At 28.9% G+C, this 21,967-nt stretch overlaps 1 protein-coding gene across 2 annotated transcripts in view; it reads right to left on the reverse strand.

Moving 5' to 3' along the window:
• Positions 1–12,191, reverse strand: part of pins (G-protein-signaling modulator pins) — a 58,950-nt gene extending 46,759 nt beyond the window's left edge. For both annotated transcript variants that reach the window (XM_075373708.1, XM_075373707.1), the window contains exons 1-2: positions 12,068–12,191; positions 4,539–4,651 (exon numbers count right to left, since the gene is read on the reverse strand). In XM_075373708.1, the coding sequence (XP_075229823.1) occupies positions 4,539–4,583 (45 nt within the window). In that variant the 5' untranslated portion in view covers positions 4,584–4,651; positions 12,068–12,191. The remainder of the gene's footprint in view (positions 1–4,538; positions 4,652–12,067) is intronic.
• Between the last annotated feature and the right edge of the window lie 9,776 nt (positions 12,192–21,967).

Consider the following 21,967-nt stretch of genomic DNA (forward strand, 5'->3'; position numbering starts at 1 on the left):
TGCCACTGAGAGGGCATATGTTCCATATTAAGTTCATTCATTAAACCATCAAGATCATGATCTTCCCATTTTATAAAACCTTGAAAATGTTACAATCTATTTTTGAAAAAGCAAAACACTTGTGTTTTTATCTAACAGGTTCCACTGTTGAAGTCTAGAAACAAGAAATTCAGCTTTTTGTTTTTTTTTTACAACCCAGGTCACATACCAAATCATTAATTTGTTTTGAGTTATTAAATGAGGTGGTTGGTAAAAACACAGGGTCAACATTCTGAAAAAACAATAAACCAATAAACAATATATTTTTTTAAATGTAGAAAACTTAGACTAAAAGTGGTAATTATGCAGATTGTTATAGGTTGTGTTCGTTAATCTCTTTCAAGTGCTGGTACATATGATCTGCTGCAACCAAAGTTTGAGGTATTTAAAGACAATATATATTCCTGTTTCTATGCAGTATGTGACACTGAGGTTTTATTGTTTTCAATGTTTTTTAAATTTATATTAATAAATATTATAAACTCCAGAGTTGATACATAGTGTCGTACCAGATCATTTTTTGACAAGAATCAATCGGGCAAATATTCCAATTTTTTTTACTTTTTTTTCAGGATGCTTTCTTCCTACCAGATCCCACAAATGACGAAGGATACTGATGCAAAATGTATAGTTCCTTATTCACGGTCTGTTCAACAGGAATAAATTTGTAATGTATAATATTCTATGAATAAAAAAAAAAACTTTCAATACAAATTTATTTTTGCTCCTATCCAAATAAAATTTTGCCAATACAGAAATGATGATTTCCATTCTGGTGACTGAAATTTTGCCTGTGAATTGTACAAAATATACAATTTCCTATTATAATCTTGGTGCCCTGCCAGTGCCATATGAGTTTCTTTCAAATGTGCAGACAAAGTTTTTGGAACAGTACTACAATTGCTATTCTAAACTGTATGAATATTTTTTGAACCTATCTTATATGTTTGTTTTCACTCCTTATTTTTATCAAAAAGGATATTACCTACCCTCTCTTCTTTTCAAGGTATACTGGATTCACTAAAGAAGCTAAATAATGAATGGACTCCCGATTTAATGCTAGGTTACTGAATTTTAATTTTATATGTTACTAGTACATTAAAAGATAAATTAATACTGATCACTTAGTGTAATTTTTATCATTCTCTTTCTTTCTTTTTTCAAGCTTTTTATTGCAATATGGTTTGTACTGACAGAAGTATAGAATATGGTGAATATCAGCATTTTATTTTTTTATTACTGATTTCTGAACAGTTATAAGATTGTTATTTATTAATGATATGAGGGTGGTCTGAAAAGTTCTTGGCCTGATACTGAAAATGAGAATTTATGTTTTTAAAAAAAAAATCTTCTTTAATATTATTACATTTCATCCAGTACAGTGTTCCAGTGCCATAGTTCCCGTCTCTGTTCTGTACTCCTGAAGTGCTTGCAAAGTACCTGTTTAGAGTTGCAATTGCTTCTTGAGTGGATGTAAAATGCTGACCAGTGAGGAAGACTTGGAGTTTTGGGAAAAGATAGAAGTCCGAGGGAGCCGAATCTAGGAAATAGGGTGGATGTTGTAGCACTTCATAGTGTAAATTCCTCAATTTTCCCATTACCAAAACACTTTTGCGGGCAGGCACATTGTCCTGATGGATAACTTTTTTCTGCAAGCCAGATCTGTTTTCACAAATGTTTGCATCTAGTTTCTTTAGGTTAGAATAACATTCCCAGTTATTGTTTTACTTTTTTCAACATAGTTGATTAACAAAATTTTTTTGCATCCCAAAAAAAAGACCTTTTCTGCTGATGTCACCAGCTTCACCTTCTTCATAGTTGAACCGGCTTCTGTCCACTGCATGGATTGTTTCGATTCTGGTGTGTAATGGTGAATCCGTATTTCATCCATTGTCACATAATACAGAAAATCACTTTTTTTTGTAGAACGCAACAAGCTTTTTTAGGTGAAATTCATGGAAAACATAATTGACATATTTTTTTGAAATCATTACAGTCTTAGCAATTTCATGCACCTTTGTTTGTAAATCTTCCAAAATCATACGTGCATTTTTTCGATGATTACCGGTGTGGCTACACGTTTTGGATGTCCTTCAAGTGGATCATCCTGGACACTTTCATGGCCATGTTTAAACTTTTTTTTTGTTTTTCCTGTTTAGCCTCCGGTAACTACCATACAGATAATACTTCAGAGGATGAATGAGGATGATATGTATGAGTGTAAATGAAGTGTAGTCTTGTACATTCTCAGTTTGACCATTCCTGAGATGTGTGGTTAATTGAAACCCAACCACCAAAGAACACCGGTATCTACGATCTAGTATTCAAATCCGTGTAAAAATAACTGGCTTTACTAGGACTTGAACGCTGGAACTCTCGACTTCCAAATCAGCTGATTTGGGAAGACGCGTTCACCACTAGACCAACCCGGTGGGTTACGTTTAAACTTGACCACCCGCTTCTGCTGGACAGAATGACAAGTAATTTCACTTGGGGCCTTCTAACAATTGTAATAACATGCAGGAAAAAGAAATCATGAAACCATAGTGCTGTGCTCTATGGATGAAACTGATATCTTTTCAGACCACCCTCATATATTTGATAAAATAATTTATAATCAAGGTATTTTAGTACTGATTATAGACTGATACACTATTAAAGTTAAATATGTGCTCGTAAAAAACTTTTTGAACATATTTATACAGGCAAGTATCATGAATCATATGTATGCCGAATACAGATGGTGTAATATTCACTACCACTGCCAATTTATATTCTCTATTTATTAATCAATATGTATGACATTTATATACAGTTGGATTTCTTATTCATGCAAGCTAATTGTGTATGCAGACTATCAGATGTTTGTACTTAAAACTAATTTCAATGATCAAAATTATCTTTCAATCATTGAAATTCTTCATGCAAGGTGATAAAAATATTTTTATGTCTAATATTTTATTTCGTTGTGTTTATATGCCTAGATATTAATTAATATTTGTATTTTATTTAAATAAATAAATTTCTTTATACAGGATTAGATTCAAGACTTCTTCTAATTTTTTATTTCATTCCATTAACCAAGAGTATGCTCATCTTGTTAGATCAAATTTATTTAATAGAAAATTAGATTTGCATTCACAACCTGGGTATTCATTACAGTCACTCTTATTCTTCATATCAGAATTCTACCTCACTAATTCTTCTAAATCTTCATCATTCTAATATTCAATAACATTTGTAATAACATTTTTTTTTGCATGAAAAACACTTTCACATTATCACTGCTTGGGTCAAAAAATTAACAAAAAAGCCCCTTTCCTGTCATTTCTTCTTTTTCAGTTTAGCCTCCAGAACCACCATACAGTATTTATTACTTCAGAGGATGAATAAGGATGACATGTATGAATGTAAATGAAGTGTAGTCTTGTACAGTCTCAGGTTGACCATTCTTGAGATGTGTGCTTAATTAAAACCCAACCACCAAAGAACACTGGTATCCAAGATCTAGTATTCAAATCAGTATAAAGTATAAAAGTAACTGCCTGTACTAGGATTCGAACCTTACAACTCTTGACTTCAAAGCTGATCTGTGATGACAAGTTCACCACTAGACCAACCCACCAAGTTGGTCTAGTGGTGAACTTGTCATCGCAAATGCCCCTTCTTGGACATTAAAATATTAATAAAATAAGGTTAAAACCAAGATGGAAGCTAAGATTACAATACGATAAAAACTAAAATAATAAAAGAAGTGAAACCATTATGAAAAAATATGTAACATGAATAACAAAATAAAATCAAAATTTATGGTTAGTAATCATTAAATCTTATGAAGTATATTGATTCTTCTAAGAAGTTACAATACCCAGTACATTCTTGTCATTTCCTAGAATGTGATGAATGTCCCTCAATAGTTCAAATTTGCAACGAATAACAAATTTGCCGCATAACATATGCAGTCCACAAGGCTGTGGTGCTCAATCAAGCGGCAGTCGCATCATACGCACAGTGGTACGTTTTCTACTGACATCAGGTATCCATGAGTAGCTGTGGTATGCCCTACTCACAATCAACGGGAATTAATATGTCAATGATTTTTATGGTACAGTTGTACTGGGTTATATGCTTTAAAAATTGTTAAGGATAATTTTATAGATTAGACTTTAATTTGTATATAGATTAATTATAGCAGTTTATTATGGACTATTTTTTTTTACAAGTTAATTATGCAATTGTTTTGTAAATACAAAACAATTGGCAGGCTTCAATCACTGGAGTTATTGAAAATTTCATATGGTTGTAAATGTTGGAATTGTTTCATAAATAAAATTATAACCTTTAGGCTTTACGAAATAGAATCTTAGTGACAGCCTGTAACCAAATCAGATGAATTCAAAACTTAAATCTTCATAAAATACAAGGTTAGAAACAACAAACTCTTAGTTACACATTACAGTAAGTACTTAGATAAACTTAAAAAAAATATATATGTATACCTGATTATCAGCAGCCAAATTGTCTGCGCTTGCACTTAATGACATTCTGTTATTTGTTAGTAGAAATTAAATATAGTAAGTTATACTAATTATAAATTATTTCCATCAGTTATCTGAAAATGAAATAAAAATTATTACAAAGTGAAACCAGGTAAAGAGTAAGTCTTATTTTATATCAACAATGGATACAATTCTGTATTTGTATCAACTGATTTTAAGCTATCTTTTGATTTTAACAAGTTAAAAGATAAAGTTCAAAATTCATTAATTGTAATATATCAGATAAGGACCAAAAAAGAATAAAACACCAAATGAAAAATAATTTTGAAATTGCAATTGAAAAGATAAATAAAATTTATTACCATACTCTATTTATTATTATTATTCTGATTATGTTTAATATTAATATGGTTAAATTCTGTAAGCTGTCTTAATACAATTTTTACAATATGCATTCCATTGCTTGACCACAAAATTTAATGGAATAATTCAATAGTTCAACTATGTTCTGGCCAGTTCATGCTGTTATCAAAAGTGTATTGTTGTGAATGACTAGGTGGACAGATAATGTTACTAAATACATTAGCTAAGGCTAACATAATGATATATTAACTAACATAACGTATCTTTGGTAATGATTATATTTATTTAATCTTAAATATAGCATAGAATTAATGTTACTTGCAAAATAATTTGTCCAATAAGTACAACATAGAATAAACTAATAAATTTATGACCTATCTATCTAAGTTAATAACTAGTTTATCTAATTTCTCTATAACAGCGTTTCTCAATCTGGAGGTTGCCAAATTAGCCTATAGTTTAAACATAAATAATAATGAAATCATTAAAAACTTTTTCACTGAGGTAAGACAAGGTGAAAGGGATTACTATTTTCCATGTTTCTGTGAATAATTTACATATTCACTTCGACTAGCAGGCCAAACCATATCTAAATCTTCAGATGTAAATTGTAATTTTTATTGGCAGACATTTCGATGAGCTGTTCGTGAATCTCAACTGTTAACTTAGCAGCTGCACCAATGTTTTGACTAAACTGATTCTGAACCCATCTCTTTTTCAGAAATCATCTATCTTCCAGGAAATACTCCTCCAACTGAACTTTTAGCTCATGCAAATGTATCTTCATGCTATCCAAACTATGGTGAATAATAGCATTTCTTCCAGATTTTTCTCAATGTAATTGGAAGTGAGCGGAAACATTTTTATAAACATTTTTGCTTTGAAGGTGAATAACTCATATATCAAGCTTCTTAATGAAAGCATGAATTTTGTCTGTCGTCAATAAACTGTTTTTATCACATCCTTTTAAATCACATTCAAGTCATTTAAATGCGAAAATACATCAGCTAAGTAAGCAAAGAGTAACATACACTCATTAGCTTGTAAAAACAATGAGAATGGTATTTGTTTATCCTGCAAAAATATTATTAATTCATAATTCCAATAACTGGATTAACACTTTTCCCTGTGATAACCATCTGACTTCTGTATGGAAAAGAAGAGATTTTTTCTTTTCATCCACATCACATAGTTTAGCAAACAGTCTATTCTTAAAGTTGACTTTTAATAAAATTAACCATTTTTACAGTTTTATAAAAAATTTGTTTGAGATTTTCAGGTATATTTTCTGTGAAGGAAGCAGTGTGTCCATTCCACCCTTGGTATAAGATGATCTTTAAGTTTTTTTGGAAATCCACAGTTCTTTTCTGTTGCCTTTTTTACCATCACTACACACTGCAATACGTTTTATCCAATCTATGTTATAATAAACAAAAATATTATAATTCTGATTATTGAAAAGAATGATCCTATTAATAAGATTAATTTTCATATTAGATATGTGTCTGGGTAGTCTGAATATCATCGTGGTATTCCTGCTAATCCTAAGAAATGTTGTAGGAAGAATGATAGGTTTACTCCTATAAATATAATTGAGAATTTAATTTTTAATCATTTTTAATTTACTTTTGTTCCTGTTATTAAAGGAAATCAGTGAATAATTCTATAGTTTTTAGTAACTTCATAAACAACATAAAAAAGACATTGTCTTGTTGCATGACCAGGTATTGATTTGCAAAATAACATATTTTCTTTGGTTGATCTGTCCCTATCGCATTAATAACATACAAGACAATAGAACTGAGAAATGTTTGCCACATATATTGATTCATCAAACTGAATGCTAAAAAATTCACTTTCATTTGCTGAATTATCTGATTACGAACATCAGCAGCCATGTTATTGATCGATTTGTTTTGATACTGTCATTAGAAAGCAGAATTTTTTTGCTTTGACCACACCAGTTAAAATACTGATGATATCAATTGCAGAAGGCAATATGAGGTTTTTTTCAATTGTTTGATGTTTGGACATCTTACGTATTCTTAATGCTATGAGATAAGATGCTTTAAGTGTTTTTTTTTTTAATCAATATGGCTTGATTTACAAATAGAATCTTGTTGAATTCACAAATTAAATATATATATATTTTTAAATTCCAAGGTTTGCTTTTATGATCTGCATCCAAGCCATTAATTTTTATGAGTTCATGCTTTCATCGGAGAGGATTTGAAAGCATCAACACACAGTGCCTTTCCATTCAATTAAGTAAAAAAACCATAATTTAAATAACTGTACAATTATGTCTTTTTACGATCTATTAACTAGATGTAGATGGCTCATTTCGTTTTTTCACAAATTCATCCATTTTGCATAAGAATCTAATAGAAAAAACAAAACAAAAAACAGCTACACCTTTTGACCACACACTAAAAAACCAAAACTTCAGTTTTTATTATCTTCAATGAAACTATGCTTATAAAAACTTAAATAAAGGCATCAGACGCATGATTCGCACTTGAAATTAAACTGATGTTCTGCAATTCCTTATGCCTCTTTTATACTGCTGACATACAATGTGTTCAAACGTATCATATGCATGCTCAAATATGACGCTCTCACAGCGAATATTATGGCAAGCAGACTAAATTACAAGAAGCACATCAAGTTGGAATCTGTAAATTGCTCATGTTTGTACACTACATACATGCATGTTTATACCCGTTGCTATCAACACCACTGAAATATAGAAATACTGGAATGGGCACTGCCTATGTCCAACGTGAGCGGAAAACAAACGTGAGGCAGATAGATTTAGAGGTATAGTTTTCATTGTCGCACAGTGCAGCGCATGCGCATTGTACCTAACGTACCATCCCTTCAGAAAGTGATTCCATAAAACTTAATTGTAGTTAATATTAAGTGATAAAATCTCATAATTCTATTTAATTAATAGAAAAATTTCAATGCTTATGAATATTAAATAAATGTTGAGTTAATCATTGTATCATATAAATGTTTTTATAAAAACTTTCTACAATAACTTGAATTATGAAAGATAATTTGTGATTTGTGATGAGAGAGGTCACAAACTTTTTGAACAGACTGTAGACAAAGAGAGGTATACATCTAAATCAGCTATCTTTGTTGGCACAGATTTCTAACGCTAGTGCCCATTCCAGTATTTCTATATTTCAGTGATCAACACAGCTAAATAATTTTAACTAGGTTACGTTGGGCTGGGGGTTGCAAAATATTCAATATATATTTTTTTTACTTTTTGGGAGTCGTGGAGCTAAAAAGGTTGAAAATCACTGCTCTATACTATAGCTCTATCCATAAGAACTATCTTTTAAACCTCTGTTAACAAGGGATAATCTATAACTACAGATGTTCGTTAAATAACAATAGTAGATTGATAAAATTTAACACTGCAATGGCAAAAATAAAAATGGAAAAAAAATTTATTGATCTGCATACAATAAAAAACAATCAATCATATTTACATACTAATAAAAAATTAGTTATAACCTATGTACAGCAAGGATGGGCATATAAAGATACGTTTACCTAAAAAATATTGTCACTAACATCAAACAATGCTGTGATTATTTTATATATCATAGTTGCAAAATTCATGCAATTTTTTACACACATTTTTTAACTAATATTTTTTATCTAAAAGTAGGTTCATGATTTATGTAAGGAAATGATTTTAAGTAGGTTTATAATAAAACTAAAATAAGGCAATCTGTGAGAAAATTATATTTATTTGACTGTATATTTAAAAAAAAAATTGTTTAAAAATTCAGGTGCATGAATTATTAAGTAAATATAGTATAAATAAAAATTTTGTGGTTGTCATATAGACCAAAAAAAAGAACTTTACACAACAAAATTTTATATAAGAATATTTTCTTACTCCGTTCCATTAGTGTTATGTTAATTGACATAGTTTAATAATAATAAAACAAAAAAATCATTAAACAAAAGGTTTTACTACTTTTAAATTAAAAATAAATTGAAAAAATATTACTGTGAAACTGACAAAAATTACATTACATTAATCTTTTTTTAACATTTCAGTTTGATAAATACTAATAAATAAATAGCCTATAAATTTAAAAATATTGATGTACAGGGATATATCATGAAGTTCTACTGGGACTATCATAACCTGCTATACTCATGAAAATAATAGAAAAAGTTCACATAAACATATGTCCTATAATGCTTTGTTTGTGAGTTACTGCTGGTCAGAGATTTACTTGGATTTTAGGTATTCAGGTGAAATAAGGTTGCACTGAAATTTTTAGGACAGGGTCAATCCATTTGTAGTGTCCCAAAAAAACATGGCTGGTTGCTTGACCAATTCAAAAAAATTGAAACTTACCCACTTGTTTCCTACATGTCTCAGGACCTCAAAACTATTTTTTTAACATTTTTTATTTAAGCAGTTTACCTGCGCAACTATTTTTGTTACGGTGTGCACACCTATTTTTGTGATTGTAAGGATTTACGGAAAAATCATAATTGTAAAACTATTTGTCCTGGAAGGATGAAACAAAAAGGAATTTAATCATATTTTCTCAAGGCAAAAGATTGGCCCAATGTTTTATTTACCTATCTCTCTTCTTTCGGTGAGAAAATTGACAAAAAAGTATTATTCTTGAAAATTCTTCACTACTCTGAAAATTATTTTTGGTATTTACATATTAACGCCACCGCAGCGACAGCTTTATTTAAAAACAAAGTAGTCAATTGGATTTCGGTGGAAAATGGGCCGATATTCAAAGATTCAAAACAGTCTCTTTATTAATTTTAATATATTTATTTTATAAATATAATTTAACCAAACTTAACCTACGCTCGCTAACCTTGACTAATTAACACCGTAAGTTTTTGAGTATTTCTTTAATCAGTAATTATTGTTGTTTAAGTAATAAATAATTGCAATAATTACTGAATTTATTAAATAAATACTCAAAAAATTATGGTGTTAATTAGTCAAGGTTAGCGAGCGAAGCGAGCGTAGATTAAGTTTGGTTAAATTATATTTATAAAGTAAATAAATATAAATAACCATTTCTTAAAATTAATAAAGAGACTCAATAAAATAAATACTAAATTTTAAATAAAGCTGTAGCGGCGGTGGCAATATGTAAGTACCTTATTTTTCATCATCTACCTTTCTAAAAAGCTGGTGTGGGTTCAAAAATATCTCTTTTCTTCTAAGCTACATGGGAACCTTTTTTATTTTACGCCACCCACTTTTTTCGCCTAAAAATTACTTAAATTAATTTATATCATATAAATTACTTAAATCAAAAAGGGTTTTATAATAATTGGTGAATAAAACATTAAAGAAAATATACTAACATGCTGTTTTATACCAGTAATTTTAAATGTAATAATATATTAGTCACGGTTAGCATGCGAAATGAGCGTAGGTTAATGTCAAGTGAAGCAATAATAGATTGGAAAATGTACCTGAGAGAGGTGTGTGCTGATCAGTTATTAAAAAACCCAAAAAAGGTCCAGGAATGATGGTAGAAATAGAAGAGTTCTCATTTACAAAAAGAAAGTACAACAGAAGCAGATTCTTCCACATCATTAAGTATTTACAGAGTAATTATAAATATAAACTAACCAAACTTAGTCTCCACTTGCTAACCTTGACCAATTAATAGTAATGTTTTGATTATATCAATAATAAGTTCAGCAATTGTTTTTTTAATATGTAAAGTGTTTAAAATGACTGGTATAAAACAGGATGCTAGTGTGTTTTCTCTAATGTTTTATTCATCAATTATTATAAAACATGCTATATTAAGTAACTTTTGTGAAAAAATGTAAAAAAGGTGAGGGGGGCATAAAGCGAAAAAGTATCGCTACCAGTAGTAAACACCAATCCAAGTTTTTTACATTTGATTTAAAAATTACTGCATAAAAAGTATTTTATTTGTATTAGTACATAATTATAAAATCACCTCAGGGATCTAGGGATCTGTGGGGGTAGCAAGTGTACTGACAGATATAACATTTGTAAAGAAAATCAAGAAATACTCTCAAATTTGGGATACTAGTGCCAGAGTTCTGTACACAAATTATATAAATACTCTATTTTACAAGCAATAATCTTTTTATCAATTTGATGACTGTTATTAATTTAAATGGAATAAGGTAACTTATTTTGAAAATCAGAACACTGCAGTACAGTATGTACTTGGAGTTGCTACTCTATTTGTCAATATTTTTCATTAAACATAACATGAAGTAATGATTATAAACCACAACCAATAAGAAATTAAGTTAGCCCTAAACAGTTAAATACAGAACATGCTCAATTATAGCTTTATTCTATCAAGTAACTAATAATCCTAAAAATTTCTTAATTAATGATCACCCAGAAATTTGTAAATAATTTTCAGGTAACAAGCAATTTTTCTTTCAAGAAAAACATAACAATTCAACTATTACTACTACTAATATAGTTGATTTAAATACTCACATAAACAAACACACGCACACATATATATTAAATGAAAGTAACTTTGGACAATGTAGTTCATCCTAGTTTACTGCACATCATTATACTTCAAAAGCAGGAGCAAATAATTATCAACTGATAAAAATCATACGCTCAAATAAATGATTCAATCTACTACTTACGTGAAGAATAGTAATACTGATAATTGAAAACTGCTTTGTTTCTACCCAATTAAACTAGTCTAAGAACTCGAAGTATAGTACTGAATATATGTTAAAAGGTTTTAAAAAATCTAAAGCAAAGAACAAACAAAATATGTTTCTACAGACTGATCAATAACAAAAAAATGTGTAGCGGCCAGATTTTTCCGTTTCATTAACACTAACGATGTCTAAATACGTAAAAATATTAGCACAAACATTATCAACATACGTTAAATTCATAGCCATAAGTACGGGCTGATCAGTCTAACAAATAATAAAATATTAAACTAGCCAAAACGATAGTAAAACGCCAAAAGCAGATTTAATTAACAAAAACTGATTCAATTTCAAAAGTGCAAATATGCCACCAAAAACAATTAGGAAATAACAGAATAGCCCACCCAGTATTGGTCCCTCTCGTAGTATTGTCTCAGGTAACGAATATTCAGAGTAATCATTCATCTTTTACTTACAGAATCATAATTTTTCAAAATTCTTGTACACCATTTTCACACTATAAAACTTTAGTTTTAAGAAAATACACATTATTCATAACATTAACGGATTACCCAACGCGAGCTTATAAAACATTATGGCTTTTGGTCTTTAAAACTAATACCAACATTATACAACAAAATATTCCACAAATGAAACTAAATGTTAAATGTATTAACAGACGTTGATTTGCATTGCAAGAACAATGATTCACTAGTACAAGAATGTAATTATTTCTTGAACTATTTTGTAAAATAATTAGATTCACGAGATTTAAAAGTCTACTTTAAACTTTAATTCAAGTTATGGCGAGTGTAGTAAAAACTGACAATTATGACGACAAATTATATTTTATGATTAAAATTGTGAACGAATTTATGCTTCATGGTCTTGTCCAAAAGCTTTAAATTTTGAGTATTTGTTTAGAGTGAGGAAAAATCTTTAATTACTATCTTTAATGTCTGAATTTCAAAATATAAAATTAACTGATTTTATTAGATACGGCTGAACTATTTTCCTGAACAGTAAAAAAAATAATATTATTATTTGTATTACCAATTGTAATTGTAAATATGTTCGTATAAATATTCTAAAATGAATTTAGTCTTGTGTTTCATCGTCTGTCATGTAAAACCGTGCTACTGACAGTCACTAACTGTTATGTTTGTCAGACGCGTTAATGTTCAAATAAACGTTAATTGGTTTTTGGTTGTAAAGTTACGTCTTTAAATTAGTCTGTTTCAACCAATAGTTTTGGGAAACAGAGAAGTGATTTTTTGTCGTTCTAGCAAACAAGTATAATTTTTATTTTTGTTCTAATTATTACATACAAGAATTGCAGATTTGTTATATATAATAACATTTTGTTACAAATATACATAACACCTGAAGAATGAGTTAGGTTCTGCCCAAGCTGGTCATCAGGTTTTGGTCAGAGCAGCCGGAAGTGGTTAAGTTTTAACTTAAAATAAAAACATCATTTTCCATAGAGGGAATAAACAAATTGTGTTTTACCTTTGCATTTTCATATTCTTCATTCTTTTTATCTTGGTTAAGTACTATGGGGATTGTTTTAGTCACCTGTCTAGCTTTGTAAGGGCAGGTTGGTAGGGGAACAGTTACATTATTGTACTTAGTGAGGTAGCAACTATGCCTGTGGAACTGTCGAGAGACACTGTTTTCTGAATAGGGTTTGTACCAAAAGCCAGACTAGTGGCTGAGTTGCCTATCAAGTAAAGTTGGGGTTTCTGTCATAAGAATCTAAAGTATAAATTGGGAAGATAGTTAAGAGGTTAAAAGTTACTAAGAATTATTTGAACTCAGGGCTTAATTTACAATCCTCTTCTTCATATTTACAATATTGATAAGCATTATGCCATTAATTTGTTTGTTTAAGAAACTTACATGCATTTCTACTGTGAAGTAACAACTAGCATAAATGCATATTATATGTGAATAATATAGTAAACTAGCTTATAACCTTAAGAAGCTCTAAATAAAAACCAATCTACATGTTAATCGATATATAGTCTTCTTGTGAATAACATATAATAAAAAAGATTGTACTAATATATATTAACACACATCTTTATAAAGTTGTCTATTTTTCTAGAAAAGTAGGTTATTATTAGTTTCAAGATCACAAAACGAATTCTAAAAATCATACCACAAACTAACAAAATAAACATTTATAAAATCAATTGTGTACAGATTAAATTGTAGTGACAGTGTTAAATACCACATTGGTTAGATTGGTTCCACATTCTACTATATATGAAAAGAACTCATAACACAATTTTCTTACAGAAACTGCAGACAACCAGAGATATTAACCAGAACATGTAGAGATTTTACAGAGTATTTAAAAACTATGAACTCACCACACTCATTTTAAAGTTTGCAAACAAATTACATTCAATAAAAAACAACATAAAATGTTGTTTTTAAACAATATGTTAAAACTAAATAATTAAAACAATATATGTTTGAATATAAAACATATATTGTTTTACAATATTCTACATAAACTCTATATAGAATAATTACATTATTTGACCAAATTTTAAAGGGCTATTTAAGATCAGAACCTGGAATCATTTGATTGTAGTAACACCTGGAACACTAACTGTGAAGAAGCCATACAATAACTATAAAAAAAATACTTTGGAATCACACTTACATTTATTTAAAAGTGAGACAGTTTCTAAATTTACTTTTTAAGAAAGATTAATCTGTTAATTTGTTCATGCTAGTCAAGATTATTTTTAAAAGTAGAATTAAAATTTATGATTATAGGATGACAGAAAAAATTAATCTGTTTCTAAAGATAAATTTATTATTTAACAACTAACCTTGTTATTTGTAACAATTTTGTACATAATATACTTACACACTAATGTTCTAGTAATAGAAAGCTTCCTAATTCTAAAAAAAAACAAATGCAATGGAATACATGAAGAAGACATCTCTGAACATAAACATACTAAATGTTATAAAACAAAATTACTTTACATACTAAAACAAACATTGCACATAAACTGGTGGTCTTCCTATGGATTTGACCTTCATTTCCATCATCCTAGCAGAAGTCTCTCTGTAACTTACCAATAATAAAATATTTGACAATAATATGTTAGTATAGATGTGTTGAGATATAATCTTATTGTGCATAAAACAGTTTGAAAATAATTAACATATGTTTACAAAGTTTACCTTAAACTAAACCTTAAAAATGAATATAAACACAAAAAATAACTTTTCTGGACCTCACCATCACAGAAAGCAATCATCAATAACAATTCTAAAATATACAGATATTCAACAGCAGACACTGTTATCTACAACACTTTACTGCACCCAACCTCACATACCGTTTTGCTTTTAAAAGTATGTTTCACAAACTGATCAGCTGTCTATTTCACTGGAAGACTTTATTGAAGAATTCATCACTGTTAAATATTACCTCTCACCAAATGGTGAGTACTAGTATTTAATAAATGGGCTTAAGCACATTCATTAAATACCAGTACATAGTGTTCTTTACTGATAAAATAGGACACAAACTCAAACAAAAACAGTTAAAAGGTCTCTAGTCTCTATAGCAGTGTAGTCAACATTTGCCAATCATCTATTAAATGTAGAGGTGTTTCCATAGGAACACTAAGATGTATATCACTAAACTTTCACTGTCTGGAGAAAAAAATTTATTAAACATCTCATTAAGAGAAATAAAAGCACTGCTATATTTACGAATTTACCTATCTACCTTTAGCTTAATTACATCGTTTATTTTAGTGATTCTGTCAGCCATAACTGATGCGGTGATGTCATTTCCTGGATATCAAATATTGCTTTCTGTTGTTTCTGGTTGGGGTTGCTGGTTTTATATATATATTATGTATGTGTTTGAGAAGTTCGGTTCAGAGTGTAAGTGCTAGTGGAATCAGAAAATAACTCTGTTGTTTTCACTCACTTTGAATAAAAATTTGATGTTTTCTGAAGATGTTGGTAGAAAAAATAGTGGTCACAAACATTCAGAAGAAGAGAAATTCATTCCATGGGGCCTGCCTTGAGTAGTAGTACCTCTTGTTTCAAGAGTGTAAGTAATCTCCTTCACTGTTAGACTCTTAAACAAAAAGTTGATTTTTGTCGAAGAAACAGGTGGCTAATTGTGTAAAACAAAAAACTGGGATGCAAAGCTTGTAAAGAGGTGGGAAAACTAGGCCTAGAATGAATCATACAAGATATTTCACAGCAGTGACCAACTGTTTCAGTGTTTTACTTCGAAGAAAGTAAAGATGCTCAAATGATATTTCTTTGTAAGAAACCATTCATCATAGAGAAGGGTCAGCTCAAAATGATGCTGTTAAAATAATGGCTTCTGGGAAAGAAAAATCTTTGGAAACTGTTTGTATGAATAACTTAGAGAGTGAAAAATTTGTAACAGCTAATGTTTTTAGGACAGCTTATAAAGTTGCCAAAAAATCAAGCTTCTCATGACTTTGAGCTAGAAATTGAAGTACAAGGATGGATTTAACATGAGTTCAATTCCATTTTAGATTTGCTTGCATGAGGATAATAAATCACATTGCAACAGAAATGAAAGCCACTCTAACAAAAAGAATAACTGAAATACTTGCAAGATTTCCTTCCTCCTGATTGAGAGCACTGTAATCAGTCAGTTAACTTACCTGATTATCTGTGCGAGAACAGTGCTTCTCGAAATTGATTTACTTCTTTGATTTCAGTATTGTTAAAAAATGTTCAATTTATATTGTTTTGGGCTAGAAGTCAGCTAGTTTTTCATTCCCACCTTGCCTTCCTATCATATGTAAAACACGTTTGATTTTGATGAAACATTACAACTGACGTTATGACTGCTTTAAATTTAAGTTTCATTAGAAATGTTTAAAAGTCACATCCAAACTTTTGAAAGTAGAATGATATATATTACCTAGGAAGCTGGATGTAAAAATAAATCATGTCTGTAGAAGATGGATTCAAGGTAGTAATGTTGAATAACTAGAATCTAATATTTTTGAATTTATTTGATATAATATTTCAAGTTCTTTTAACAAAATAACAGATTTTCTTTAAAAATATCTTTACAATTATTATTATTTTGTACTTATATGTTAATATTTTTTAATAATGAATACATGAAGCAGCTTTTTATTGTGATTTCACGTTTTATTTTGCACCACTCATTAGCTCTTTAATATTATATGATGTAGTATTATTAATGCTATTCCTTATATACTGTTTTAATAGTTAATATTGACTTATTTCTGATTTTAATTCCTGGTAATTAAATCATTTATTGCTTTTGTAAGGCTACTAGAGTAGTATGTTATGGGTATTAAAGATAGAGTTTATTGGATATTTTATTGTTCTGCACAGGAAATACTGGAAGTAATATCTGGTTATATTATTATGATGTACTGTGAGTTTATTATTTTCTTTTAGTTTATAATCATTTATATTTTTACTGAACAAAATATAAACGTGAATTAAATTTGCTGACTGCCTGTCTGTCATGACAGAATATTTACCTAATAATACAACAGAAAAACATGAAACTATAAATATAAACTTGTTAATTACATGAAAATGTTGACCATCATACACAGAAATGTTTTGAGAATGTTTTTAAAAATGTATATAACTAAAAGCAAACATTTTTTGAAAGAAATGATAGCAATTCAGGACAGTTTTATAAAATATTATTTGATCAATCTGATTCAGTCTTAGTTCTTAGCTTACTACAGTGTGATCAAGTTAACATTGTGTAAGGAAAAAATGTAAAATAAAGACTTCTAAACCACCAGGACCTATTTCATTAAAGTTCGTTATAGGAGATTTTTCAACAAGTGAAGTGAAATTATGTTTCAAAACGTTACGAGTGTAGACTTGTAAATCCTAGTGAATTTTTAAAAGTTAGATGTTTTCTATAACTATAAAACAACTAAAACATTTAAAAAGTACAAGTTCATAATTACTTCTCACTTAGCCATACTCATTATAGTATCGAGGTTACATGAGCTGCTCATGTTCTGTGATCTTAGACTTTACTTCCAATCATTTACCAGTCAACTCCTGATGTTGACCTAATTCCATATAGTCTTCCTGTTGGCCTTCCCTTCCCTCTTTTTCCTTGACTTTGCATTCCCAAGCTTTCTCTGACAATCTCTCTGCATTCTCAAGCCTTCTTTGTCCATCTAAACCATTTTTGTTGAGCCTCTCCCACTATTTATATAGTGTTATAGATTTGCTATCCAAAGCTGCTTATATATTTTGGTTTCTTATATGATTCTGTCTAGTCTTTCCTAATATTCTTCTTAGAAACCTAATTTTTTGCACATGCAGCTGACTTCTACTACTCTCATTCAGGGTTCATGTTTTGCTTGCATATATAACTAGGAAAATAACAGATCTAAAAACAGCCATCATGTTTACACTGACTTCTTTCGTGTGGAGTAATCCTCTGGATACAGCAAAATACAACTTATCCCCCTGACAGAAACTCTAGAACCTATTTCCTCCTCCATTCTACCATTTTGACTAATAGCAGAACCCGAATATCTGAAGGACTCAATCTACACCATTTGACATTTTGTTTTTTGAATTTAAAAAAATCTATTTCATATTCCATTTGTGAGTTTTAAATAACTTTTTTGTGATTTTTAAAAAACTGCATATATAGTTTTAAATTTGGATTTTTTAAATTATCATATAACCATTGTCACTAGGCAAAATTATAAAATAATTTCTATGTATTTAATAAAAACTGATACAACCATTCTGAAATTACAGGGCTACAATACTGATTTAATCAGGTTAAAACAAAAAAAAAAGAAGATGAATATTAAAAATTAAAGGAGATTATTAAAACTTTATTATGAAACAGAATAATGAATAATAATGTGCATCTTTAATTACAATAATAATAGATTTTTTGGGATGACTAATTCATTATATAAGCTTGAAGCTTATGCATGGGAATATGAAATGGAAGTTTTCTATCGTATGAAAAATGTCATGCCTGACTGGAATTAGAACCCAGTACCCCCAGATGAAAGACTGAGATACTACCACTCTGCCACGGAGATCATTTATAAATAGAAAACACTCAAAAGCTATTTATAAAGAAATAAAAATCTAAAACTCTAAAAATATTATTTTAATAATTTAAGGATTTTTACTTTGCCATCTAGATAATGCTATAACAGAGCTATAGCTCTAGAAGGGAAAGTATTGTAATCGGTCCAATTTGGGCATATGTGGTTTTCACCAGATCTTGACATTTTGACACCTAAGGAACCCAAAAAACTGGATGGAAATTTTGTTTGTCTGATTCGCTTTTTCTAATTTGGAATTATCGATATTTGTTAAATGTTTCTTTTCTATTTGTAAATATGCCTTTTTTAAATACTAATTTATTAAAACTAATTTCAAACAATTTCTTTAAAAGAATTTCCTTTGGTTTGTTTTAAATATCTGCTCATATTACAGTAACTCCATTTTATCGATTCATTAAATAATTTTCTAATTCACGTTGATTTAAAAAAATGTTTTGACAGCTACTTGTAATCAATATATTTTTTAAAAAAATTTTATGAAACTTTATAACATAACTCATATTTACTTCCTTGTGTGAAGTAAAGGAGATATTGTGATCGTGAAAAATTTTGGTTTTCAGATTTCAATGGAAATATCCATTTTGACTAGTTTTAGAGTGATGTCTGTAAATACGTACATGTGTATGTATGTACCTCACATAACTTAAAAATGATTAGCCATATGATGTTGAAATTTTGGATTTAGGACTGTTGTAACATCTAGTTGTGCACCTCCCCTTTTCATTGCAATTGACTGGATTGAAAATGTCCAAAAAAGCCCAAAATATAAAAAAAATTGGATTTTGGACCTTTTCTTAACTTAAGCTCTCATTGTTTGATTTTCAACAATGTATCATAAGTGGTACTGTTTTCTTTGGTTCCAGAATTATAGGCAAATAACTTTTTAATTAATGAAATATTTGAATATTATAAGGGGAAAGCACATCGGTTTGAATCAGACCTTATCTCCTTTTTTTGATTTAAACATATTGATTTATTAATAATTATTAAACTCTGATTGTAAAAAAATTATAATAAATAATAATTCAGCAATAACAATAACAAAATAAATGAAGTATCAGAAGTTATTAATGAAATAAAATTTTATGAACTTTTCATTTACAAAAAAAAAATGTACATATGTAATTTAATAGGCGTGCAAGGAAGTCATGTGGTGTCCACATCAGATTTTTAAATTTGCTTTTCATGCACTTTCATTTGATATCCCACTTGATAAGTTTCAAATATTTTCAGTCTTTCAGTTTGTAGAAAATGACACATACCATCCACCATTTTACTTTCTTCAAAACACTTATATAACTGCTCTCTCATATTGTTGAAATGGATTCTTTAATACTTTTTTCATGAAAATTGATCAAGTCATTTTAAAGTTACAAAGATTGTTTAGATGTACCACACAAATATTTAACCCTCCTCCTGGTGTCACATAAATTAAAAGATATTTTTTTTTTCTAAATAAACATTTAATCTTTGCTACTCTGTATATTAGAACTTTATTTGAGTCTGTAATGATAAAAGTCAATTAAGATAAAGACTTATATTGCTACAAACATATATACAAAGAGAGCCAAGCATACAATCCTTTTTTAAGTGTTGCTGTCTAATAAAAAAATAATGGTTTGGTTGTTTGACGTTTTTAACGATCTCTATTTTTCCAATCTAGTCAAAGAACAAGTTGGTACAGGTAATAGGAATATATTATGAATACTAGTTGTTCAGTTTGTTGTAATATGTTAGTGAGAGAGCACTGTCATCAAATAAATCAATATTTTCGAACTGAAGTATGTGCATTAGTCTAGGTAATGAAGATTTACTTACTAATACACAATAGTAATGATCTGTAGAGAATAAATTATGTAACATCTAGTTAATTTACAATGTTTACTAATATAGAACAAACATGAAACTAAAAATTGTAATTTCTTAAAAGCGATAATTTTTAATGTAACTTTCTACTTTAAATCCTAAAAAAAAGTAAATTAAATGAAAGAATTTTCTTTTAAAACTTCAGTATTATAAATTTTTTTCAATATGCATACAAAATAAAATACCTTCATTGTTAAATTTTACAGTAGCATAGCTACCATTGCGGAGTGCCTGCAATGAAGTTGCGGGCACTCCGCATGCCTGCATCTGATGGCTGTATACTTCCCCTGTCAGAGGTAATGCTCCAAGAGCAGTTCCAGAAAGGAGAAGAGAGAAAAAAGCCACCCACTCCTAACATGATATATTTAATGCAATATTATATACTGACTGGAATTAAATATTTACATCATTTTAATTTTGAATTGTTTTATTATTATTAGATAAACATATTAAACAAATAAATGGTTTTACTGTAGTGGAAGTTAATACAAATGCCGGACATATATCTTGCTATACTTATTTTTCAAAATAAAGTTAAATAAATATTTAATTATAAATACTCACTGTATGTGTTTTATTAAAGGTAATTTATTTTTAAAAAAAATGTTTGTACTTTCTTAATAAGTCTTAATAAGCAATCCCTTTTAAGAATTTCTAATCTTCCAAATTGTTTATTTGAAAACAAATATTTCAAAACATAATTTTATTTATTTTTTATGAATATATTTGTATTAGTTTTAGTGACATAAAAAATCAGTCATTGTAGGCAATCAATTAATGAACAAAGATCAATTACTATTTATACAATCAATGCGGTTGCAGATCTTTGTTTTCCTTTCTGTTAACAGAACTTGTATTTTACCACTGATCTCAGTTTTGGTATCTTATTAGAATCTGATTTCTTTGAGTAAATTGTAATAGAATTTCTTGTACTGAAATTAAAAATAGTGTTATGAAAAATGTATCAAGAATTTAAACACTTTCCTTTTGTGAATAAAACAAATCTTCAATTTATATACCATTTTTTGTCCACAATGGTTGCTGTTGAAAATTACTTAACTTTAACTTTTTAAATGACAACTGAACCATATTTATTAAATTTAGATTTTTTTATATTTCATCTCATAAAACTTTTAGTCACTTTTGCTATCATCTTTAGTGACTGGTACTGCTGTTTCACCCTGGCAGCAGTTTCATAAGAGTACAAAAATAAAAAATCTTGATTTAAGTTGCCCTGTCACAATTTTATATTTAATAAATTTGGTTTTGTTCTCATAGAGAAAGTTGATAGATTTGAACTACTTTCGTGAGTTATTGGAATGAAAAAAGTTATTTCACATCTTAATATACCAAGATCAGGTGATGTCTAAAAAT

This window comes from Lycorma delicatula, chromosome 8 (assembly GCF_047948215.1).
Source record: "Lycorma delicatula isolate Av1 chromosome 8, ASM4794821v1, whole genome shotgun sequence".
Taxonomy (NCBI): Eukaryota; Metazoa; Arthropoda; class Insecta; order Hemiptera; family Fulgoridae; genus Lycorma; species Lycorma delicatula.